We start from the raw sequence: 21,210 nt of genomic DNA, 5'->3' as shown, positions 1-21,210 counted from the left end.
GATCAATAAATTAGTACAACTAGGTATAGATTTATTCTTGATAAGATGGATAGCTGCATGGCTTACAGATAAGACATGGCAAGTATCATACAGCAACTGGACAGGTGAAATTCTTGGCTACAATCAGGGGTGTCCAAAAACTCTGTCCTAAGCCCTTACTTGTTTAGATTGTATCTTTCTGACCTAACTTTTTTCATCTGAGGTGTTCTACAGTCTACATGCAGATGGTCTGAAATTGGGTAAACTGAGTACATGTGTTACAGATAAGGCATGTCTGCAAAAGAACTTGACTAAATTGACCATTTGGGCACAGTGGAATAATATGAAGAGAAATACATAAAAAAATAAACATATGAGATTTGGGGGACATAAATTGAAAGGTGAATATTTAATACAGCACACTGTGATTGAAACTGTAGACTCATTTAAAGACCTGGCTATAAGGCTAGATCCCGCTATGAGTTTTTCTAATCATATCAACCAATTGGTTAATGATATTTATAGAACTATAGGTTCTATAAAAAGATTTATAAAGTCTAGGAAATCAGAAATGGTGAAGTCTTTGTTACTTGCATTAAACCCAAACTTGAGTATGCAATAAGGAGACCTTATAAGAAAACAAGCATGAGTAAACTGAAAGAGTACAGGAGGAATATACCAAGGGCGTCCATGGATGTGAAAATGGAAGTTATTATGAAGGGCTTAAATATCTGAACTTGTACAGTGTCTGTTATAGATATCTAAGAGAGCTTATTCAGGTATATAGGGCATTTAGAGATAACTACCTCAGGGAATGTTTGGGGTTATCAAAAAGTAGTACAGAATCATCAAACAACCTATGTAGAAGATTCTATAGGAATGAGAAGTGTACTAATTGGTCCTCTGAGAGAGCAGCTGATGCATGGAACAGACTGCCAAATTACATTAAAGCAAGTACTAGTTTAAATATTTTTAAGAACGGCCTGGACACTTTTATTATGGGAACAAGTGTTCTGGTATATTGGCAAGCTAGAAGGGCATTATTGCCTGTGCTTAAAATATTTGTATGTATGTATGTATGAATATCTTTAAAAGCATGCAGTCACTTGGGTGCTCAGGCATGCTCAGTGAGCACAGCCGACAAAATGTACACTCATCACTTAATGGATGCTATGCTTCAACAGCATTTCTGCTTACTTAAAAGCATGTATTCTTATTGTGCACCAGTTTAATTTTATTATCCATGCAATTCAAAGTCAAGACTCAGCACCAGCAATGTACAGTATGGCTGATGGTTGCAAAAGTGGCACACTTTTTAAAACCTTCCTTTGGACCTGTGACAACTCACCACTGCACCAGTAATCAAGGAGCTTCAATCCTCACCACTGGCACCAGTGGGGGACACACACTGGGAGGATGACAAGTACACATACAATATTTCCAGATGCAGCTCTCCGCATCAAGTGCAATTTCCCTTAAGAGCACACAGAGACCACAGTCAGTCCGGGGCTGGTTTCTCCCTTTTTCTCCAGATCCCCAGTAAGACTCCAAATTGGCTTAGCTGTAGAGTTGAGATCTCAGCTGAGTAGCCAAGCCAAGACCTCCAGCACCCTCTCTGTCCAACCAGTGCTTCGTGTCCCTGCCCATGTAGCTGACACACACACACTGAGGTTTGATTTACACAGACACAGTCACACAACTTGGAAACGCTGGCACAGGTTTACTAGCTATGCCCCCTTTTGCCCAGACTATAAGGTAGTTATAACTGCCACCAGCCAACTCCTTATCATCTACTTTAAGAATCTTAACAAAGGATGTCAAATCTTATTATATAATATTAATACAAATGGTAGTTTGACCAAAAGCAAGGCTATTAGGAGTGGCCCACACAGTGTTACCAAATAAATATGGAAGTACTCTAAAAACTTAAATATCTCTAGAGTAGACAGATCAGCCACAATGAAAGATTTAAATAGATTTAATAATAAATCATAAAAGAACAAGATCCTACTCAGTATATATTTACAGTGACATCAGAGTTCAAAATTAGATGAAATACTTAAAACAACATTGCAGGACAGTCTCAAAGATAAATATCTAAACTAGTCTTTGCTGCTATATTCCTGACTATATCTAAGAGAGTTATACTACTCGCTAGTAACTTACTTCATCAGAGCAAGGTAGGTGTGTGGTGAATGGTTCTTGTCAGGTTCAGGACAGACTACAGAATGCATGGTCTCTCTCAGAGAGTTCTCAAATTAATATCTCAAATATTACTACTGGGATAGCTTGCAGAATGACATAATTTCTTGTCATCTGACTCTATCCCAGGTGAACTCCCACTGCTGGAAGCTGGGAGTATTTAGCGTCTACCTGTGAAAATACATAGGAGCTCAGATCTTTAGCAGAAGCTGGAAATCATAAAACAATTGCTTTCCTTCATACTTTCAGAGGTAGTAATTAGTTCACTCCGAAGACAATACAGAAAGCTTATCAGCACAGATATTATGTCTCCGGCCTGGCCTATAAAGTAATTTAATTTCAGCTATTTTTCTGAAATTAACCTCCTGTATTTTAGTTTCCACTGTTAAAATATATATACATTTAAGCAGGTACAATAGTCTATGTACATTTCTGTTCTATTCCAGTAGGGCACACTGTGGTTACATTTTAAGCACAAGCACTTTATAAAATACCTTTTTAACACATATGTCTGTACAGATCAGTTTCATATGCACTTGAAATACAATTATAATAAATTTGTAACACAAGCAATTATGTAATCATGTTGATATTCACAAATGACATATAATTATTTACAAAATTCCAGATAGCTGTGCTGGCAGTATCTCCCTCTGTCACAGGGCCATTGAGTAATGTGCATTTATTCATTCTACCTTAGAATGTTTATATAAAACAACCCATCTGAGAACTGTGTAGAGCATATGTCACAACTGCAATTAAACAATAATTCAGTGATTGCTTTGTGGGAGTAGCAGTTATTACTGTGGTTTATCAAACAGTCGCTTACATCCACTCCCCTAAATAAGTATGGTAACCATAAGGCAATTTAATTCTAGCAGTATCCTCTTTGTAGCCACTCTCTACCATGATGATCTTGCATGACAGGTCCTACATAGTACAGTTAAGATCAGTATAATCTTCATCATTCCTGGCAATCTACAAATCAGTGAGCATATTGTCGCTTACTGTATAGCTGACAAAAAGTTTTGTACTACTTGAGTTGGTTGTAGACAGAAAATATCTAATTCTATTTTGCACATTCTTGCAATGTACTTCCGACCAAAGCATAGTACTAATACTGCACTCATTAGCTTCACCAACATTGTAAACCTCCTCAAAAATGATGGTCAACTTGTCTCCTCTGTCTTCCTTGATATGTCCGAAGCTTTCGATACAGTATCCCACCAAATACTGCTCAACGAACTGGCAACTTATAACCTCATTGTAACATCTGTGAATTGGTTTCATAGCTGTCTTTCCAACAGACAGCAGTCCACTAGATGGGAAAACAAAATGCCCCCCCCCCCTCCCCACACTCATCTCTGTGGGAGTTGCTTACGGCTCTGTCCTCAGACCTCTTCTCTTTATATTTACTAATGAACTCAGTTCCTCTACCCAACTAGCCACTATTGTTCAATACGCTGATGATGCCTCTCTTATCTGCTCTGTCCCCTCACCCCAAGCACTACAAACAAAAGCATAAAACTCATTCACAACCCAAATAAAACTAAGTTTATGGACTTCCACAGCAATAGCACTAAAAATAACCAAACATATCTAACTATCTACTCCTCCAATTATATTAAAATTGAACCAATCAAACTAAACTTCTTGGTGTAATAATAGATGACCATCTAAAATTCAACAAACGTTTATCAGTCACATTTTAAAAAGTTCACATCAAACTTGGCTCACTCTATAGAGCCAAACCATTCCTAATTAACTATGTCAGACTTTCCATAGCCATAACCCACCTGCTTTCCTTCCTTTATTGCTTGCAAATCTTCACCAACCTGTGTACCACACTTTTCCAACTCAGCTGGCTTGAACTACCCAACCAACTCACGCACATAATATCATCCACAAACCTGATCACTGCCCCGCTCTCTATAACCTAGCTGAACCAAACACCAACCCCAGGTGTCTGAGATCATCAAACTACTCCTAAAGGTAAAAAAAGTCCAAAAACCTACTATGGCGACTGTCTTTATTCTAATAAAATATCAAAATCCTGGAATTTACTGCCCCAGCAAATATTTAACAATCCCAACAATCGCAAATTCAAACTACTAAAAGAAAACCTTACTAACCACTGGCTATACTCCTGCACCCACCTAGGCTAACCCTTCTAACCTGACTGAGTTCGACACTAACATTGCATAAGCCCCATTCTTATACTCCTCCACTGTTGTGACAACTCTCATGTTACTCATGTTACAGTTCAATGAAGTATATTACATTCCTGCCTGTACTTTCTTACTCCGTAACAAAAAAAGAGAGAGAGAAAAGGGTATTATTATCTTGTATGTAACAACATCACTTACCTGTTTTATCAATGTACACAGAAACTGTAATTTCCTGTGTCATGTATGTAACTTGTTTATCTTTTTCCATTGCTATGTTGTTGTCTACTACTTGTCTTGGAGCTTTTCTCCCTGGATCTCAGCTGAAAATGGGCCCCTGGCCTACTCCGACACTACCTGGCAAACAAATTTAAGTAAATAATAAATAAATGTACAGTGCACCAGAGCCATGGTTAAAGCAGGTTTCTATGCTTCTTAAGTTTACAGTGCCTTTTCACCTTTCCATCACAGTCCCTTTCTTTTGAGTATACATCCTTTTAATAAAGCCATCTCACACCCCTGTGTTGTAACTTTTTGCCTTCTCCTGTTGGGTTCTGAAAACCACCAGTCCAGACCCTTCTTATTCCTGTGGTGATGGTGGTAGTAGTGAAGGAGTGATATTAAGGGAGATTATAACTTTCCAAACTTCATCTCTCACAATGTTTTTAGCAGCAGCCTTAAAGTATGGTTTTACCATCTGAAACGCTTTCTGTGTCAAATACATGGCTTTTCTAAACAGTGATCCAGGTATATGCCCCCTGTTCCTACCTCATTTATGCATAACTGGAGTACCATGAAGCCTCTGTAGGCCATGACCTGCTTGTACTTTATAATAAGCTGTGTACAGGTTAGAGACTCCATAGAAAATGCTTCAGCATTTCATCCATTTATCCACAACCCCATTTTCTCATATGGGGTAGGGGTGTCACTTCAATAATGACAATCATCTAGAGCCCAAGGTTTACACTGCCGGGTGGCTAGCCCAGCTGCAGTAAATCTTCTAAACATTACACTTGCACATACAGTCTCACCTATGGCCTGTTTAGAGTGTCCAATCCACCTACGGCATGTCTTTGGAATGTAGGGGAAAACTGGAGCACCCAGAGGAAACCCACAGGAACACAAGGAGGAAATGCAGACACTACACAGAAAGCACCCCCAACTGAGAATCAAACTTGGGAACCCAGGCAACAATGTTATCCATTGTGCCACTGTGCTGCTCTACATATTTCAGTCTTTCCAAAATAACTTCTTAATAAACCATTTATGAAGCTCCACAATCGCTTTACCAAACCGAAACACATTTCAGTCTTGATCGTCATTTATCACAGTTGTTATGCTGTCAAATTGTTTTTGTGATTGGTATATAATCAGGAATATTTTTACTAGGTCTATATCAGTTCAATGAAGATTTGCTTTAGTGAACCTGACTTCATTGACCCCAAACCAGCAAACTTCACTTCCGTGAACATTCACATCCGCAAAAGATGTAAGTAGGGAAAGGAAGCAGTTGGCCAACAGCAAAATTTGCTGTTTTCCCCACTGTAATGCGATCTCGGAGTTGGAATATATAGTTGGGGTGTGGAGGTGCAGCTCCCCACTTGGGTGTGTGCTCCGTTGTGGTGTTGGCCAAGTGCTTTCTTTCCCCAGTGAATTTTTTTTCGATGTGAACATTCGCGGAAATTAAGTTTGGTGGTTTGGGGTTGATGAAGTCAGGTTCGCTGAAGTGAATCTTTGATGAACTGATATAGACCCATTTTTACCAACAGTTTCCATATAATGAAGCAACTGTACAGGCATTCAGTAATGTCCAGATTTACACAAATTATGTAGAACACACCATTAATGTTTGCATAGTGTACCCTGCTTCATGAATGTATTTGTGGTATCCATGGTGGCAGACCCAAAATATAGGCAAGATTATGGTTTACTTTAAACAAATGACTTGTGCCACTATGAAATGTTATTTTCCACTCCTGATAATCTAAAGATGGGGTAAGAGCGCATTTTGTAAAGCTGTATTGATGGTGGCAGTCACAGCTGTAACACTGTTACGATACCATTTAAGAACTTTCAGCTTATGCAGTGGCTTACCTATTTTACTAGTTTGAAATCTGCTGATTTTCTTCTGCAGTATTAAACCACATTCTAGAATGGCATATTTCTGACAACCCTACTTCCCAAGACTCTGTTAAATAGACAGGTCTTGCTAGATATACAGTAAATTCAAAACAGTATTTTAGTAACATGTAAAACTGCATTGCTGGGCAGTTTGATTTAAACCCTTTCTCCTCCATTTTTCACCATTCGTGCTAGATGCCCAGTTGCTATCACATGACCAGAGTGTCCTTTTTATACCTTCATATTTCTTAACTGTTTGAAATGTATCCAGCTGTTAAACTTTGATGGTCATCCAAGCCAATGCACTAAGACAACCTCTCCCCCCTTTAATTTTTAGCAAACTATGTTTTAATAACCCTTCACCTTTTAGTAGTTCTTACTCTTAAAAAAGCACCAGTTATTTCATTGCCACCATAATCTTTACATTTTTACACTAGTACAGACTTGGCTATGCATTCAAAAATAAATATTTATTTTGTAAAGTTCAATTCATTACCTTAATCACATGATGTCTTATTTCATGACACCTTATACCCTGTTCTAAGTTTAAGGAACTTCTCCACAATTTAAGATCACTGTAGGGTGTTTTCCAGACATTTAAAGAATTGTAAATGGTCACATTAAAGGGTCTCTTTTTGACAGCTCAGTGATAACACCCATTGCAGAACTTGTCAATGCATGTAGTATGTTTATAAACCCATATGTACTAAGGTCCATAAAGCATCACTACATTTTTGTATTTAGGGTACAGGTAAATCCTTCCGTAGCACATGTTTTGACTTTTTTTTGTTTTCTAAGTGCCCGAAAACTGGCATTAAGAAACTCTTGAGTCTTCATCTATCTGTAATTTATTTGGCTTGCGCTTCTCAGTGACAATCTTTCTGAAAACCTCTGTGACACTTTTTACCAATGTTATGTTTTAATGTATAGTTCATAAATATTTGGACAGGATATCAATGTTTGTTAAAATAAATCAAAAAACATCATTGTGTTCTGAAAGACCCCTGCCTTATTACTGACATCAGCCTCCCAGTATGCATTAGTACTGTTTACAAACACGCTGTGTCTATGAAAGCACTTACTTAGGAAATAGTGGATAAATTAAGTATTTTGTAAGAAAAGCAATTTTTATACCCGTTTGTGGGTAATCCTTTTACTGCTTTATATTGCACCATCATACAGCTTAAGCACACATTCTAAATATACTTTCTTTAGAAAATATATCATCATGATATAAACACTGTAGTAAAAGGCTTGTCTCTTTTTCAGCAAAACATCGCCTTATTTATGAATCATACAGTATATACACACATGCATACAGATATATACACGCACAAACACATGTATATATTTATTTACATTTGTTTACCAGGAAAGTCCGACTGGGCCAGAAGCCCATTTTCAGCGGAGGCCCGGGGAGAAAAGCTCCACAGAAATATAAGCAAAATACAATAATTAGATAGAACAATAGTATACATACAGTAAGATGCAGAATACATAGTCTATACAAAATAGTACTCAGTACAGTTTTCTAGTAGATACACTTTCAAAAAGAAAAACAAGTATTTCAGTGAAGATCACTGTGAGAAAAATAAAATTAGTACTGTGTACATATTAAATAATAGTTATGAACAAATGAGATTTCCTTTATATACTTTTTTTCAGTAGTAATAAACACTGAGGAGAGGGAGACAATGAGATAAGGAGTGAACAGTGCGTTGAGAGAGTTATAGATATCTATCACAAGAGACGTGGTTCCTGGCCCAGAAACTGTAGCCATTGGCTGTTTGAGCCGTTTTTTTTCCATCTCTTTCAACTTTCTGGTTTGAAAGCCGTACTTGCGCCTTTTTCCCACCTTTCCTATAACTAGCCTAGTCCGGTTACAGAGTTGCTGTATCCAGGATTGTTAGTAAGCTTCTGAGCCCCCCAAGCCTTTCTGTGTTGGAGGGAAGCCTTCTAGCTTATCAGTGGGAGTGGTAAGCATTAGGGAGCCTATCTACCACAAGAGGAGTGGTTCCTGGCCCAGAAATTGTAGCTATTGGCCGTTTTGGCAGTTTTTTTTTCCATCTCTTTCAACTTTCTGGTTTAAGCCACACTTGCGCTTGTTTCCCACCTTTCCTGTAACTAGCCTAGTCAAGATACAGAGTTGCTGTATCCAGGACTGTTGGTAAGCTTCTGAGCCCCGCAAGCCTTTCTGTGTTGGAGGAAAGCCTTCTAGCTTAACAGTGGGAGTGGTAAGCACTATGTAGCCTGTCTACCACAAGAGGAGTGGTTCTTGGCCCAGAAATTGTAGTTTATTGACCATTTGGACAGTTTGTCCATCTCTTTCAACTTTCTGGTTTAAAAGACCACATCTGCACTTGTTTCTCATCTTTCCTGTAACTAACCTACTGGGAAGCACTAGAAAGCCTTAAACTGATGCAAGCCTTCTAGCTTAGAAGAGAGACTTTGGAGTGATTAAGTATCAGTTTTCTGTACTTTCTTGCTGTACTTAACTGTTTTCCGCCTAAATGCCGATTTTCCAGCGTTTATTGTGATTTAAGAGCTTGTTTTTTTTTCACATATTGTACTTATTTGACTGCCTGCACTTTTAAAAAGTCGGTTTTTGTTTAAATAATTTGTTTAACTGTTGTATGCTACACACTAAAGTGCGACAGCCTTTTCTGATCGTTTGTAGTCGTTTAAAGCTGTTTTAAGTCTATTTTTTATTGTTTTTGCCTTATCTTTTCAAAAAAACAAAACAATTCTTTGTTTCCCACCTTTCTAAGCTAGTATAGTCCAGTTTTCAGGCTAGTGCTGAATTCAGGGCTGTGTTACAAGTTTCTGAGTTGCCCATACCTTACTTGGATAGAAGGAAGTTTCTCTGTTCACCTGTGAGAGAGGGGAGCTTTGAAAAGCCTATCTGTCCCTGGAGGAGTGGTTCCAGCCCAGAAGTTAGTAGCTTATTGGCCATTTTGGGCTAATTTCTCTCTCTTTCATTTCCCTGCTATAAAAAACGCATTTGCATGGTTTTGCGCACCGGGCAGCGCCAGTTAGCTAGGGTTAAATTATTCCCGGCTCCACTAAGTCTCCTCTTCAGTTTTTCCCTTGAAACTAGTTTAACTCTCAACCTAAGCACTCAAAAAGCATCCTACAGCCCAGCACTTGCTCAGACCTAATAGCAAGCACTAATATGCCCTGACACTTGATTGCCCAGCAGGGCCAAGGCTCTTTATTCACCCCTCATCAACCAAGCAGCTCACCCTACTATTCAGGCATGTCCAAAGGGCAATTTCAGGTGTACTCTCCACTCCAGCTGGTGAATCTGGGTATCCTGAGGCAATGTTACAACTGCCTCATGTACACAGACAACCCTCTCCTCCTACCACAAAACACTAACATATGCGAGAGATGCAGTTATACAGCCAAACTGGAGGCTAAGCTGTCTCTACCCAAGACTGGAACAGACAGTCAAGAGGAGAAGGTTAACACTTGCACCATACCTGCAGCCACACATAGACCTACTAAACCAGCACTGGCAAAATATACACATAAATACACAAAATCATACTCAGAGGCTCTAAATAAAAACTTGCAAAAGCATCAGAGACCTCCAAAGCAGACACCCAAACAACCTGCACCTCCCGTCACAAACCAGACAATACATAAAACACAAAATGAGTGTGCCATAGAATCACAGCCCTTAAGGCGAAATAACATACCTAACACACTAGTAATAGGTGACTCTATAGTCAGGCACACTGACATCCCACTCACTAGGCTGGACAAGCAGATGGTTACTGTTAGCTGCCTGTCGGGAGCCAGAATCCACCACATAACACAAGCAGTCAGATCACTCCAGAACAAGTACAAATATGACTCTGTTATTGTTCATGTTGGTGTGAATGACCTGAGACGTACCTCCCTGGACTACATGAAAAGAAACATGGAAGAGCTCTCTGATCATGTAGCCTAGGCTGGTATGACCCTGACCAGCATCCTGCCTTTACCAAGAATGATACCTCAGTATAAGGAAAAAATGATCAATTTCAACAACTAGCTAAGCTTCTGGTGTCATTCAAAGGGGATCCAGTGTCTGTCAGCCTGGGACGACATGCTCGACAAGCCGCATTGCTTCGCAAGAGATGGCTTGCACCTGTCACCCCTAGGCTTTCGAATACTGGCCAAGGCTCTTGCTGCCCCCATAGTACTTTTTTTAGGCAAGGCTCAAAAGTCAAACCCACCTCCGTAAACAGCACAATTAACAAAAAACTGAGGGCTATGCTACTCAACGCCAGGAGTTTAAATTTCAAAATGCACACGCTCGAAGCACTCCTCAGTATGGAGAACGTCGACATCTGTGCAGTAACTGAAACCTGGTTCAAGGCTCAAGCAAGGAAAGAGGCCCCCCTCTAGGGTCATAGGCAATACAATCTATAGCCCTAAAAGTAAAACCATGGGTGGGTGCTTCCCTTGCTCTTAGAGAAATTAGAATTGAGTTGGCAATTATGTACCTTTGCATGTTACCCTCCGGGCATTAACGAAATGTATTCAATTAAGTGCATTCTACAACTTAAAAATTTGGTTAGGAGTTGACTATTATGCTGTGTTCAAAATGGTCTATGCATACTATTTTCTTAGATTGTATTTGACTTTCAACTTCTCAAGTCAGGTTTTGCTGTTTTTTAATTACATGCTTTTAAGGTTTATTATACCTGAACATAAAAATATAAATACATACATACACTGTTAATTTTAACTGCATTAATATTTCATAATAGATAATTATTGGTTTTAGATTTTTTACACAATTCATCTATTATTTTAAAATATTGTTTTAAAACAATGTGTTAGATGAGAGCTGTTTAAGCTATATATTTTAAGTAATGAATGAAGGTGGTTGCCACGTTAAGAGCAGCTGATTCAGGAACCAGTTGACTTTTCACTTCCTATATAGTTTATGTCCTATGTTGTATAATTATCTGAAGAAGTTGGGCTATGTGGCCTGATGAAAAGCGCTTTATGTGATTTTTTGTTTTTGTAATAAACAGTATGTTAATTCATCGTGCTTGCAGGATTTATTTGGGCAGTTGGATACACTGTGGTGGTGCTTCTTTTGGTAGTACGGATCCAGTTTGTGTTTGTGTCTTAGCTTCGTTTATAAATGTGTGTGTGTGTGTGTGTGTATATATATATATATATATATATATATATATATATATATATATATATATATATATATATATGTATGTGTGTGTGTACATATACATACACACACTGTCTCTTTCTATAAATGTGTGTATACATACACACACTTATCTATATATATCTATGTATATATATATATATATATATATATATATATATATATATATGTGTGTGTGTGTGTATATATATGTGACACACATTTATACAGAGAGAGAGAGTGTGTGTTTTATATATATATATATATATATATATATATATATATATATATATATATATATACACACACACACACACATACATTTCTTGTTATATTGCATAATCAGAAACTCAGATGTGAAGTCCAGCATATTTACAATGGCTTTTTATGGGTACTGCTTTAAACTGTTAACAGGCATCAGCAATTAATATCAGTGCTATCAGCACTTCACTTTTTTCTGTTTTTTATTTTTTTTTTAATTTAAAGGCAGAACACTTATTTTGACAGTTTTAAAATGTCACTCTTTACACTGAAGGTCAAACTTTTACATCTTTCCAATGAGCATCTTTTTTAATATTGATCATTCCACTGCATAAAGTATAGTTTTTGACCATTTGGATTATTATACAAATTCTCTCTCGCATTGTCAAGTTATATGAGCAGCTATCAGATTTTTCCAAAGATTACAGTTTATTGCCTTCCCCGCAGGTTTCTGATTTTCACAGTTCACAGTGCTCATAGTCAGAGCTTCTCACATCATTCAGGTAATGTGGCATTGGGCTTCCTTTTGGTAAAGCGTTTATAAAATAATTCTTAACTGCCAAATGGAACAGCTTCTTTGGGGGCCTGCTTACACTGCAGCACTTAGCCTCACATACATCTTCTTGAGCTCCTTTAAGAGACAGATATTAAATGCTTACAATCTGTTACATTCTTATATACTGTCTGAACTGTATCAAAATATGACAAAACAGAACCAAGTTTCCAGAATGTTGATTCAACTAGTAGCCTGCCACACTTTCACTCTCACCTTTTCCCAGTTGGATCATCCTGAACCTTTTCCCAGTTGGACCATCCAGAACCTCTGTCACTAGTCAGGTTGTCTGGGTCACAGGGCATCTTCCTTCTGCACAGGGCTAGATCAGGGTCACAGTCAGGGCATCTTCCCTCTGCACAGGGCTGGATCAGGGTCACAGTCAGGGCATCTTCCCTCTGCACAGGGCTGGATCAGGGTCACAGTCAGGGCATCTTCCCTCTGCACAGGGCTGGATCAGGGTCACAGTCAGGGCATCTTCTCTCTTCACAGGGCTGGATCAGGGTCACAGTCAGGGCATCTTCTCTCTGCACAGGGCTGGATCAGGGTCACAGTCAGGGCATCTTCTCTCTGCACAGGGCTGGATCAGGGTCACAGTCAGGGCATCTTCTCTCTTCACAGGGCTGGATCAGGGTCACAGTCAGGGCATCTTCTCTCTGCACAGGGCTGGATCAGGGTCACAGTCAGGGCATCTTCCCTCTGCACAGGGCTGGATCAGGGTCCCAGTCAGGGCATCTTCCCTCTGCACAGGGCTGGATCAGGGTCCCAGTCAGGGCATCTTCCCTATGCACAGGGCTGGATCAGGGTCCCAGTCAGGGCATCTTCCCTATGCACAGGGCTGGATCAGGGTCCCAGTCAGGGCATCTTCCCTCTGAACAGGGCTGGATCAGGGTCACAGTCAGGGCATCTTCCCTCTGCACAGGGCTAGATCATTACCAGCTGTTTCAGTTGTAGAGGCATCATGAGACAGGAACATGAAGCAATGTTATCACTATGTTTTGGTGTTAATCTAATCTACAGTGAATTTAATTTGACCTAGTATCAACTCTTAGATTCTGTCTCTCACACTAACTCCTCATTCATATGTTTCCAGTCCCTGCAGACACCTTCAAATACATTACATCCAGCTAGCAGTTACCAAACTGTGTGTTAAAACATTTTACCCATCGAATTCCCACTTTGCGATTCTCCAGTTTCTATTCAGTCCTTCCAAAGTTATCATATCATCTTCTGACAGACTGAAGTCAAATATCTAACAACAAAAAAAAAAATACCAGTAAAAGCATGTTATAGTCCGAATATTATTATATACCAAGCCATTTATCAGTTATCACACAGCTGTAAAGATAATACACCAGATGCACAAAGCAGTCAGTGACTACTTGACTAGAGTCACCTTCGTTTTCCTGAATTGTTTGTCCCGTGTTTTATTCCTGTCTTAGAATTTGGACCATCAAAGTAAAGACTAACCTTCAGCATGAAAAATGGGCCAGGAACACTTTTCACCATTGAAGCTAATCTGTTAATATGTTATAGATGGCAGCAGGGTAAGGCAAGACTCTGCAGACAGACTCCCTTTTATTAACCAGATTCTCTAAACCATAATTTTCAGTTTCACGTTTTAAGTTGACAGTTTACATGTATAAGTATGTAAAAACTTCTGGATCAGCCTAAAAAGTGAGCAACTGCGTCTTGTATGTCTTATCTTGCTAAAATGATTAGATGGAAATGAATAGTTAAAATTAAAGCTTAGAAGGGCGATTACTGGCTAAACCTCCCTCCTGTTCCCATCCACTCAGACCACTCATTGTGCTACTTACCCATTTGTTTCTCCTATGGGCTTGGTGGGTCACTAAAAGACACCCCTCAGAGACTAGGGTGAGCACCCATCCTTGAGCAAGGTAACAGCCCTATGGCCCATTTGTTTCCCTTATTAGAGTGGGCACACCAGCTCTAGCTCCTATGGAGATGACAGCTGGCAGGTAAAGACAGCCATTCACAAGGATACCCTCCTAATTCTCTGCTAGTAGTGGCACTGTTTGCAGAAGACATCATTCCTGTGTATCTGTGGTGTGCCACTGCAATATGGGTGTCATCAGGCTCATATGCTCTAAGCAATGTACCCACACTCATGTAGGTATTGCCAGTGAAGTGAACTGTACCTCTTTCACCCCCGCTCCCCCACCAGGCTAGATCAGATAACATCAGCTACTCACTTTCACCATCTGACTCATGACCTCTCCAACATCCATGCTGCTAATCATGTCATCTGAGTCATGAGTTGGAGGGCTTCTTCCCTCTGTGTCACAGGACTGGACCATTACCAGCTGCTTTTGCTGCAGTTTAACTGTGTCGACTTTGCTTTCTGCACTGAGCACAGCCCCTAAAAAGTTGCTGTAATGAGCAACTGAAAACTTAAAAGTTAATTCCAGTAGTCTCTACATCAAAGCATCAGATTATGTAGTACTGACTAGAACTGTTTCCAATGTGGATGTTAAATTTTGTACCCTTGCTTGGTGCAATTTTTGATTTCCAATGGGAATTTCTAGGCTAAGCCTGAAATTGGTCATCATTTGATCAATGCTCTACCTGGTAACCACAATTTAAGTACCTAGTTAAATAATACATTTTGTACGTAGCGTGTGCTGAGGAAGTACCATCCTTCATGGTAAACATTTATCCCTACTAGTTGCCAAAAGGCAGTGTACATATGTAGTGCAAGACTTCTACTACATTGTGTTGCGTGTTCTGTTTTACTGGTTGTGACAGGTCATGTGAGTAACCAGTCCACAAACTTGATTAATACATGAACAGCAACATATTTTAGTTTGTAGCCAATACGTTAAACTAACATATTAACCTGGATCATTGATGTTTCATAGAAATTATGACAAGGCTTTTTATCTGAGTTAGAAATACAAGAGCTACACAGAAACAGTTTACTGCTGAAAAATCTGTAGCTTATTTGCTGGCTGAGATGTACTTTCAGGGACACTGATTTTCATTTTTTCTGGGAAAAATACTGATAAATCCAAATTTGGACTGTCTGAGAATTGAAGAAATGCAGGATTGTAATGGAATTTAGCATTTTTGGATAGAAAACTATTTTACCACAAGATATATTTCTGCTCATATTACTTGTAATATTGTCAGGTTGCATTATTGCGTGTTCCGTGCTTAGAATTGTTTTGATTTTCAATATATCTTGATGATGAAGAAAATTATAATAAAATCACCATAATGACAGAAAATTTAATTTAAAAATCACAGGTATATTTCCTGGATTTCATCTCATGAAAACAGAATTTAATTTTTTGAAAAGCGAAAATCAGTGCACCTGCTTATTTTTTCTGTTTTTCTTTCTTACAGTCGTGCTCAATCTTTGCTCAGGAAAGGAAGACCCACTGTAGAGTAACTACATTACACATATTGAAGACTTCTGGGATGGTGCCATACCTGCATTAAGGCATCCAGAGATTCTGTTGGTAGAACTAAAGGCATTATAGCTTATTCAAGTGACGATTATGGTGTAGGGGAAGAAGAAGATGTATTATTATAGCAATAACCCACGCCTGGGTGTGGGTAATGCTAAATTTACCCACGGTTGGCGTGGTTTGGTCCCGAGGCGGCCGAGGAACAAAGCCAACCGTGGGTAAATTAGCATTACCACACCAGAAGTGAGTTATTGCTATTATCATGACATTATTTAAGAAAAGAAACTATTACTTTTCTTAAATAATGGCATACTATAATGCCTGTTTACTGCCCTTCCGCAGATGTCTTCGCATCCGCGGCAGTTCTGATGTACTGCGGCGCCTGCGCGGTACATCAGACTGTGAGCAAAAGCAACGGAGAAAGCAAGATCTCCGTTGCTTTTGAGTGTCTCGCTATGTTAAATGAGTTTAACATAGCGAGACAGTTAAAATAAACAGCGGACATCTCCGTTGCTTATTTTAAACTGTCTCGCTATGTTAAACTCATTTAACATAGCGAACTAAAAAAGCAACAGAGATCTTGCTTTCTCCGTTTTTAACACTGCCTCGCTATGTTAAATGGGTTTAACATGGCGAGACAGCTAAAATAAGCAGCGGAGATCTCCGTTGCTTATTTTAAACTGTCTCGCATGTTAAACCCATTTAACATAGCGACAATGTTTAAAAAGTTATACTAATGGAAAAAAGTCCGGGCGACCGGACCTTTTTCCATTAGTATAACTCGATTTACAACGGGCACGCTGGCCAATCAGCGTGCACGTTTTGGGGGGATCATGGTATAATAAAGAGTATGCTGTAAGAAGTTAAAAAAAGGAAATATAAACTGCATGACAGCATTGAGTTCACAAACAGAAGACTAACTGAAGTGAAGAAGCTTTAAAAGAGCATTTTGAACACCTGCAGCTCCTGACAGATGAAAACATGGAGCTCAAGGCCAGAGCTTGTGTACATTAGGCAGTAGAACAGGGAGACCGAGCAACATGTAAAAATATCTGCTTGATAGGCATTCCAGAGAGGGCAGAGGGCAGCAACCATGTGGATGTTATAAAAAGTTGGCCAAATGGATGGTTTTGCCACTGGAAGAAGTTAAATTGGGAAGGTTCCATAGAGTGAAAATGTAGATAAGGTGAGAATCTGACTGGTGGCCAAAGTGCATGATTTGATGTGAAATCTCCTCAATCAAGAGAAGGCTGTTAGCATCTAAGTATAGTGCTCAAATGTGGAGATTCAAGATTTTATTGAACACAACTGTTCACTGGAAACCAGATGGAGAAAAGCTCAGTTTGTCCCAGTCAGGTGGCAATGAAGGCAAAAAGGCTTGTTGTTCAGACTGTTGTACTTAGCCAGTATTAAGATCTTTCCTCCCATTGGTGGCAAAAGCTTTCATAGACTATGACAAATCTTTGGGAGTATTACAGGGTCTGGACAATCTTGGAAGTTGGCAACAAGGTTGGGAGGCTCCACTAGAAAATTAGTGGGAAGGATAGGACATGAGATGAGGGTGCCAGCATCCAAGAAAATGAAGCCATTGGAACCACCTCCATCATTTAAGAAATTAACTGCACTGATGCTTACAAGCACTTTTAGAGAGCATTGCAGAAAAGACAATGTCTCGTTACAGGAAGGAGCAAGTTCTTAATAAATAAGGCAACATGGTGAAGAATTAATCAAAAAGAATAAACAGTGAACTTGGGGAGGGGGGCAGTGGATTGGATTATGGTAACATGGTTTGAGAATTTAAATCAGTAGTCATTTTGCAGCAGTGCAACTATAGGATAAGTTCAAAAACTGTCACAAACTGCTTGTAAATGGAAAGATGGGCAGAGTTTGAAAATGTGTGATCTCTGCCTGCAGATACGAATGGGATGATGGGGAAAGGGAACAGTTTCTAAGGAGTACTGACACACATACAAAGTATACAGAAAGTGGAAGGATTATTGTGATGGTGAGTAAAGATAGTGACTGGGGCTAGAAAACATAAGAAAGCACACAAACAGGCTGCAATACAAGTCTGAGATAAATGGCAGCCAGAATGAAGCAGTAGTTAAGCAGCAAAGGAAAAGACAAAACGGGTACTGCAGTAGTATATTTGGATACAAGGGGAAGGGAAGGCTTCTTGTAGAGGTCAAGATGAACAGTCAAAGAGCAAGTTGCCTGAATGCAACTACAGGTGTTGGGAAGGGGATAAAGAATGATCTGGAGACTTTAAATTAAAAGAATTTAAAAGTATGAACCTAGAAAAGCTTAACTGGATATACAGTAAATCCTGTCTCATGAGGTGAGGTAGGAACCTTGCACAAGTATTCCTAGTTCACAGAGATGACAGTACAAAGACAGATTAGAGGATCACAATGTTATTTAATGCACATAATTAATGATGTATACATAAAGTCAGACGAAAAGGGGAGAGTATTAGGTTTAGCTATTTTGGTTTTATATATACAGGGACGGCCAGTCAATACAACAAAAATAAGGAATAATAAGGCTATTAGCAGTTATAATTTTGAGTTTTTGAACAACCCCCCCCCCTCAAAAAGCAAGATACAATGATCAGATATGTTGAGCAATTCTGCTCAAATATGGTAGGTCTTCAGGAAACACATGTGGATGAACAGGGGCATTAGAAATTAGGCAGGGGAGGTTTTAGAGTAGAAGCGGCATCAAACTACCATGGTGTAAGGAGGAGGAGGGGTGGGCCTTGTGATATTGCACTGCTGCGGCATACAAGAAGGGGGGACATTAACAGACCTTAGAGACTCTTACATACTGATAAAAGAGTACTAGCAACAGAAGAGAATGCAGAAAGTTAAGAGTGCACAGAGAAGAACTGAACTGCTTTAAACCAAAATTATTAGGTTGATGCAGGTGGAGTGGGGGAATTAGCCAGTGTGAAGGAGGAATGAATCAAGTACTTGGGCAGGAAAATGCAATAACAGTGAAACTTAATTTTGAGAATACCTCCAAATCAGTCTGGGCATTATCTAGTGGTTTAAGAAAGCAGCAGGTGGAAAGGGTGATACACTAAATAAAGAATGTAAGAGGGGGATATAAAAAGGAAGCAGAGGAAATTTTACAGGTGTTTAGGGAGATGCCATATATTGTACATCAGGAAAATAGTTAATGGAGAAAGGGATTTAGTAGATGAGAGACTTTAATCAAAAATGACATGCCCAGATTGGACCAAAGAAACATAGAAAGGTTACTACAGCTGTTTACACTGGAACACGCAAAAGGGGTAGTGAAACCTGTGGCCAGTAAATCACTGGGATCTGATGGCTGCCCTTCAAGTTTTGGAAGCTGGGGGAGGGCAGCAGTGTGTTAACTTGTTCAATAAAATACCAATCAGTAAAATACCAGTATCTCAGAAGGAAGCAGTTATAACAGTGGTTTCCCAAAGAAATGAAAGATTTGCTCTGGCCTTCTTCCTCAGATGCATGTCAACTTAAAGTCATGATTACAAGGTATGTATACTAATGTGAGTGAAAAGAATTGCAGTTTTAATGCCCAAGTAAATACAACTGAATCAGTCTGAGGTTGTGAGAGGATACCAGATATTTGATATCAAGTATGCTTTGGATTATTCAGGATGTCTAAGCAATGGGGGAAGAAGTAATGCTGATAGGATTTGTTGTGGAGAAAACATCTGATAAGAGTGGAGTAGTGCTTCTTTTACGATAATGAAGTAAATAGGCTTCTCCTAAGAATTAATATGGTGTGGGGGGGGGGGGACTGCTGGACTCTGAGCCCACATTTTAACTCATTCTCTCCGATGGAGCTGTGGAGGTTTGTACTCTAACTACCAGAGATTGCATTCTGATCTTCTCGACAAAATTATGTCCTTCCTTTTTAGACAAATGCTCATATATCTGGAAGCATAAGGGTTACTATGGTATTGTAACTGGTAAGCTGTTCAGCATAGCCGTAATACTTGAATTGGATTTTAATTCATAATAAACGTTGTAAATATTAATTTGTAATATTTTGTAAACTCACAATATTTCAGTAACCCATTCAAGCTACACATAAACTATCAGTAGCATTTTGTATGTCCATCTGTTTCATAGAAGGCTATGCATCTCTGTCTGTGTTACTTGGTTGTTGAGATGTTTAGAAAACTATGCAAATTATGACAATATAAATTAGCAGTACATGGACAATTAATCTCTTTAGAAGCACCAGAGGTCAAATAGTGTGATTGTGTTGCCCATCACGTAAGCTGCAATGTAAAATCTTTTAATAGCTTGTATGTAACATGGTTTTGGAATTATTAATGCAAATATGAATCCTTTATATTAGACACTGACAAGTGTTAGTAGAATGTAACTACTGAAACACCTGGAGGTGTAATAAGTTAACAAGAAGTGCCAGCAAGGTTGCCCATTAACCCCATTTCTGTTTGCATTTATTTAAAGCCTTAGCCTATTTGGATCAGAGAGATGGATGTTAAGGACTATAGATAGGAGACATGATAGCTTATGATACTCCTTTTTGCTAACTTAATCTGGCTAACCCCCAGAGAGCTTTAGATAAGGCCTTTGATATATTGGTAGGGTGTGGTCAGGTGTTGGGATACAAGGCTAACACAGTAAAAACAGAGGTACTGATAATTATGATCTTACACAGGGCCTCTATATTAGATACCCTTATCTGTGAGGTCAAAAAAGTTCAGATATTTACTGATATATTTGAAAGGCACATGGGAGAGCTCATAAGCCACAAGTATGACACTGGGAAACTATTTGGTGTTGAAAGTGTTAGCAATATGGATAAAGCAAGTTGGAGAAGGAATGATGTCATCTGAAAAGCTAGTTGGGAAGGATATTAAGTTTTGCAGGGCCTAAGAGTGAAGCAGGTATAAAAATGATGAACTCAATGGAGTGAGACATTAAAGTTCAGGTGTACTGAGATGGTAAGGTGGAGTATACGTGCAGTAATTACCACCCACCTTTAACAAAGTATTAGTTTAAGGGTGTGCACACTTATTCAACCAGCTTATTGTAACTTTTTTATTTATTTATTTTTTTTATATTTTCCCCAACAGATTTGTTTGTTTTTCAATTAAATTGTACAGGTTATAGGTCACATTAAAGGTGGAAAAAGTTGTGAAATTATTTATTGTGGTCTCATTTTTTATATCACAAAAACCTGGCATTTTAACAGGGGAGTGTACACTTTTTATATCCACTGTATGTGTATATATATATATATATATATATATATATATATATAATATTTATATCTACCCCAGAAGTAAGAATGATCTCATGTTTT

The 21,210-nt window shown here is 38.9% G+C and overlaps 1 protein-coding gene across 1 annotated transcript in view; it reads right to left on the bottom strand.

Annotated features, from left to right (window-relative positions):
* The window catches only part of LOC122811345 (aldo-keto reductase family 1 member B1-like), a 154,011-nt gene that overhangs the window by 11,490 nt on the left and 121,311 nt on the right, over nt 1-21,210 (bottom strand). The window contains exon 9 of the mRNA XM_044083124.1: nt 13,609-13,697. Within this exon, the coding sequence (XP_043939059.1) occupies nt 13,609-13,697 (89 nt within the window). The remainder of the gene's footprint in view (nt 1-13,608; nt 13,698-21,210) is intronic.

The sequence above is a fragment of the Protopterus annectens genome, chromosome 9.part0 (assembly GCF_019279795.1).
Source record: "Protopterus annectens isolate FY-2018-M chromosome 9.part0, PAN1.0, whole genome shotgun sequence".
NCBI classification, from domain to species: domain Eukaryota; kingdom Metazoa; phylum Chordata; order Ceratodontiformes; family Protopteridae; genus Protopterus; species Protopterus annectens.
The sequence above is the reverse complement of the archived record's forward strand: the minus strand, read 5'-3'. Positions and strand labels throughout refer to the sequence as shown.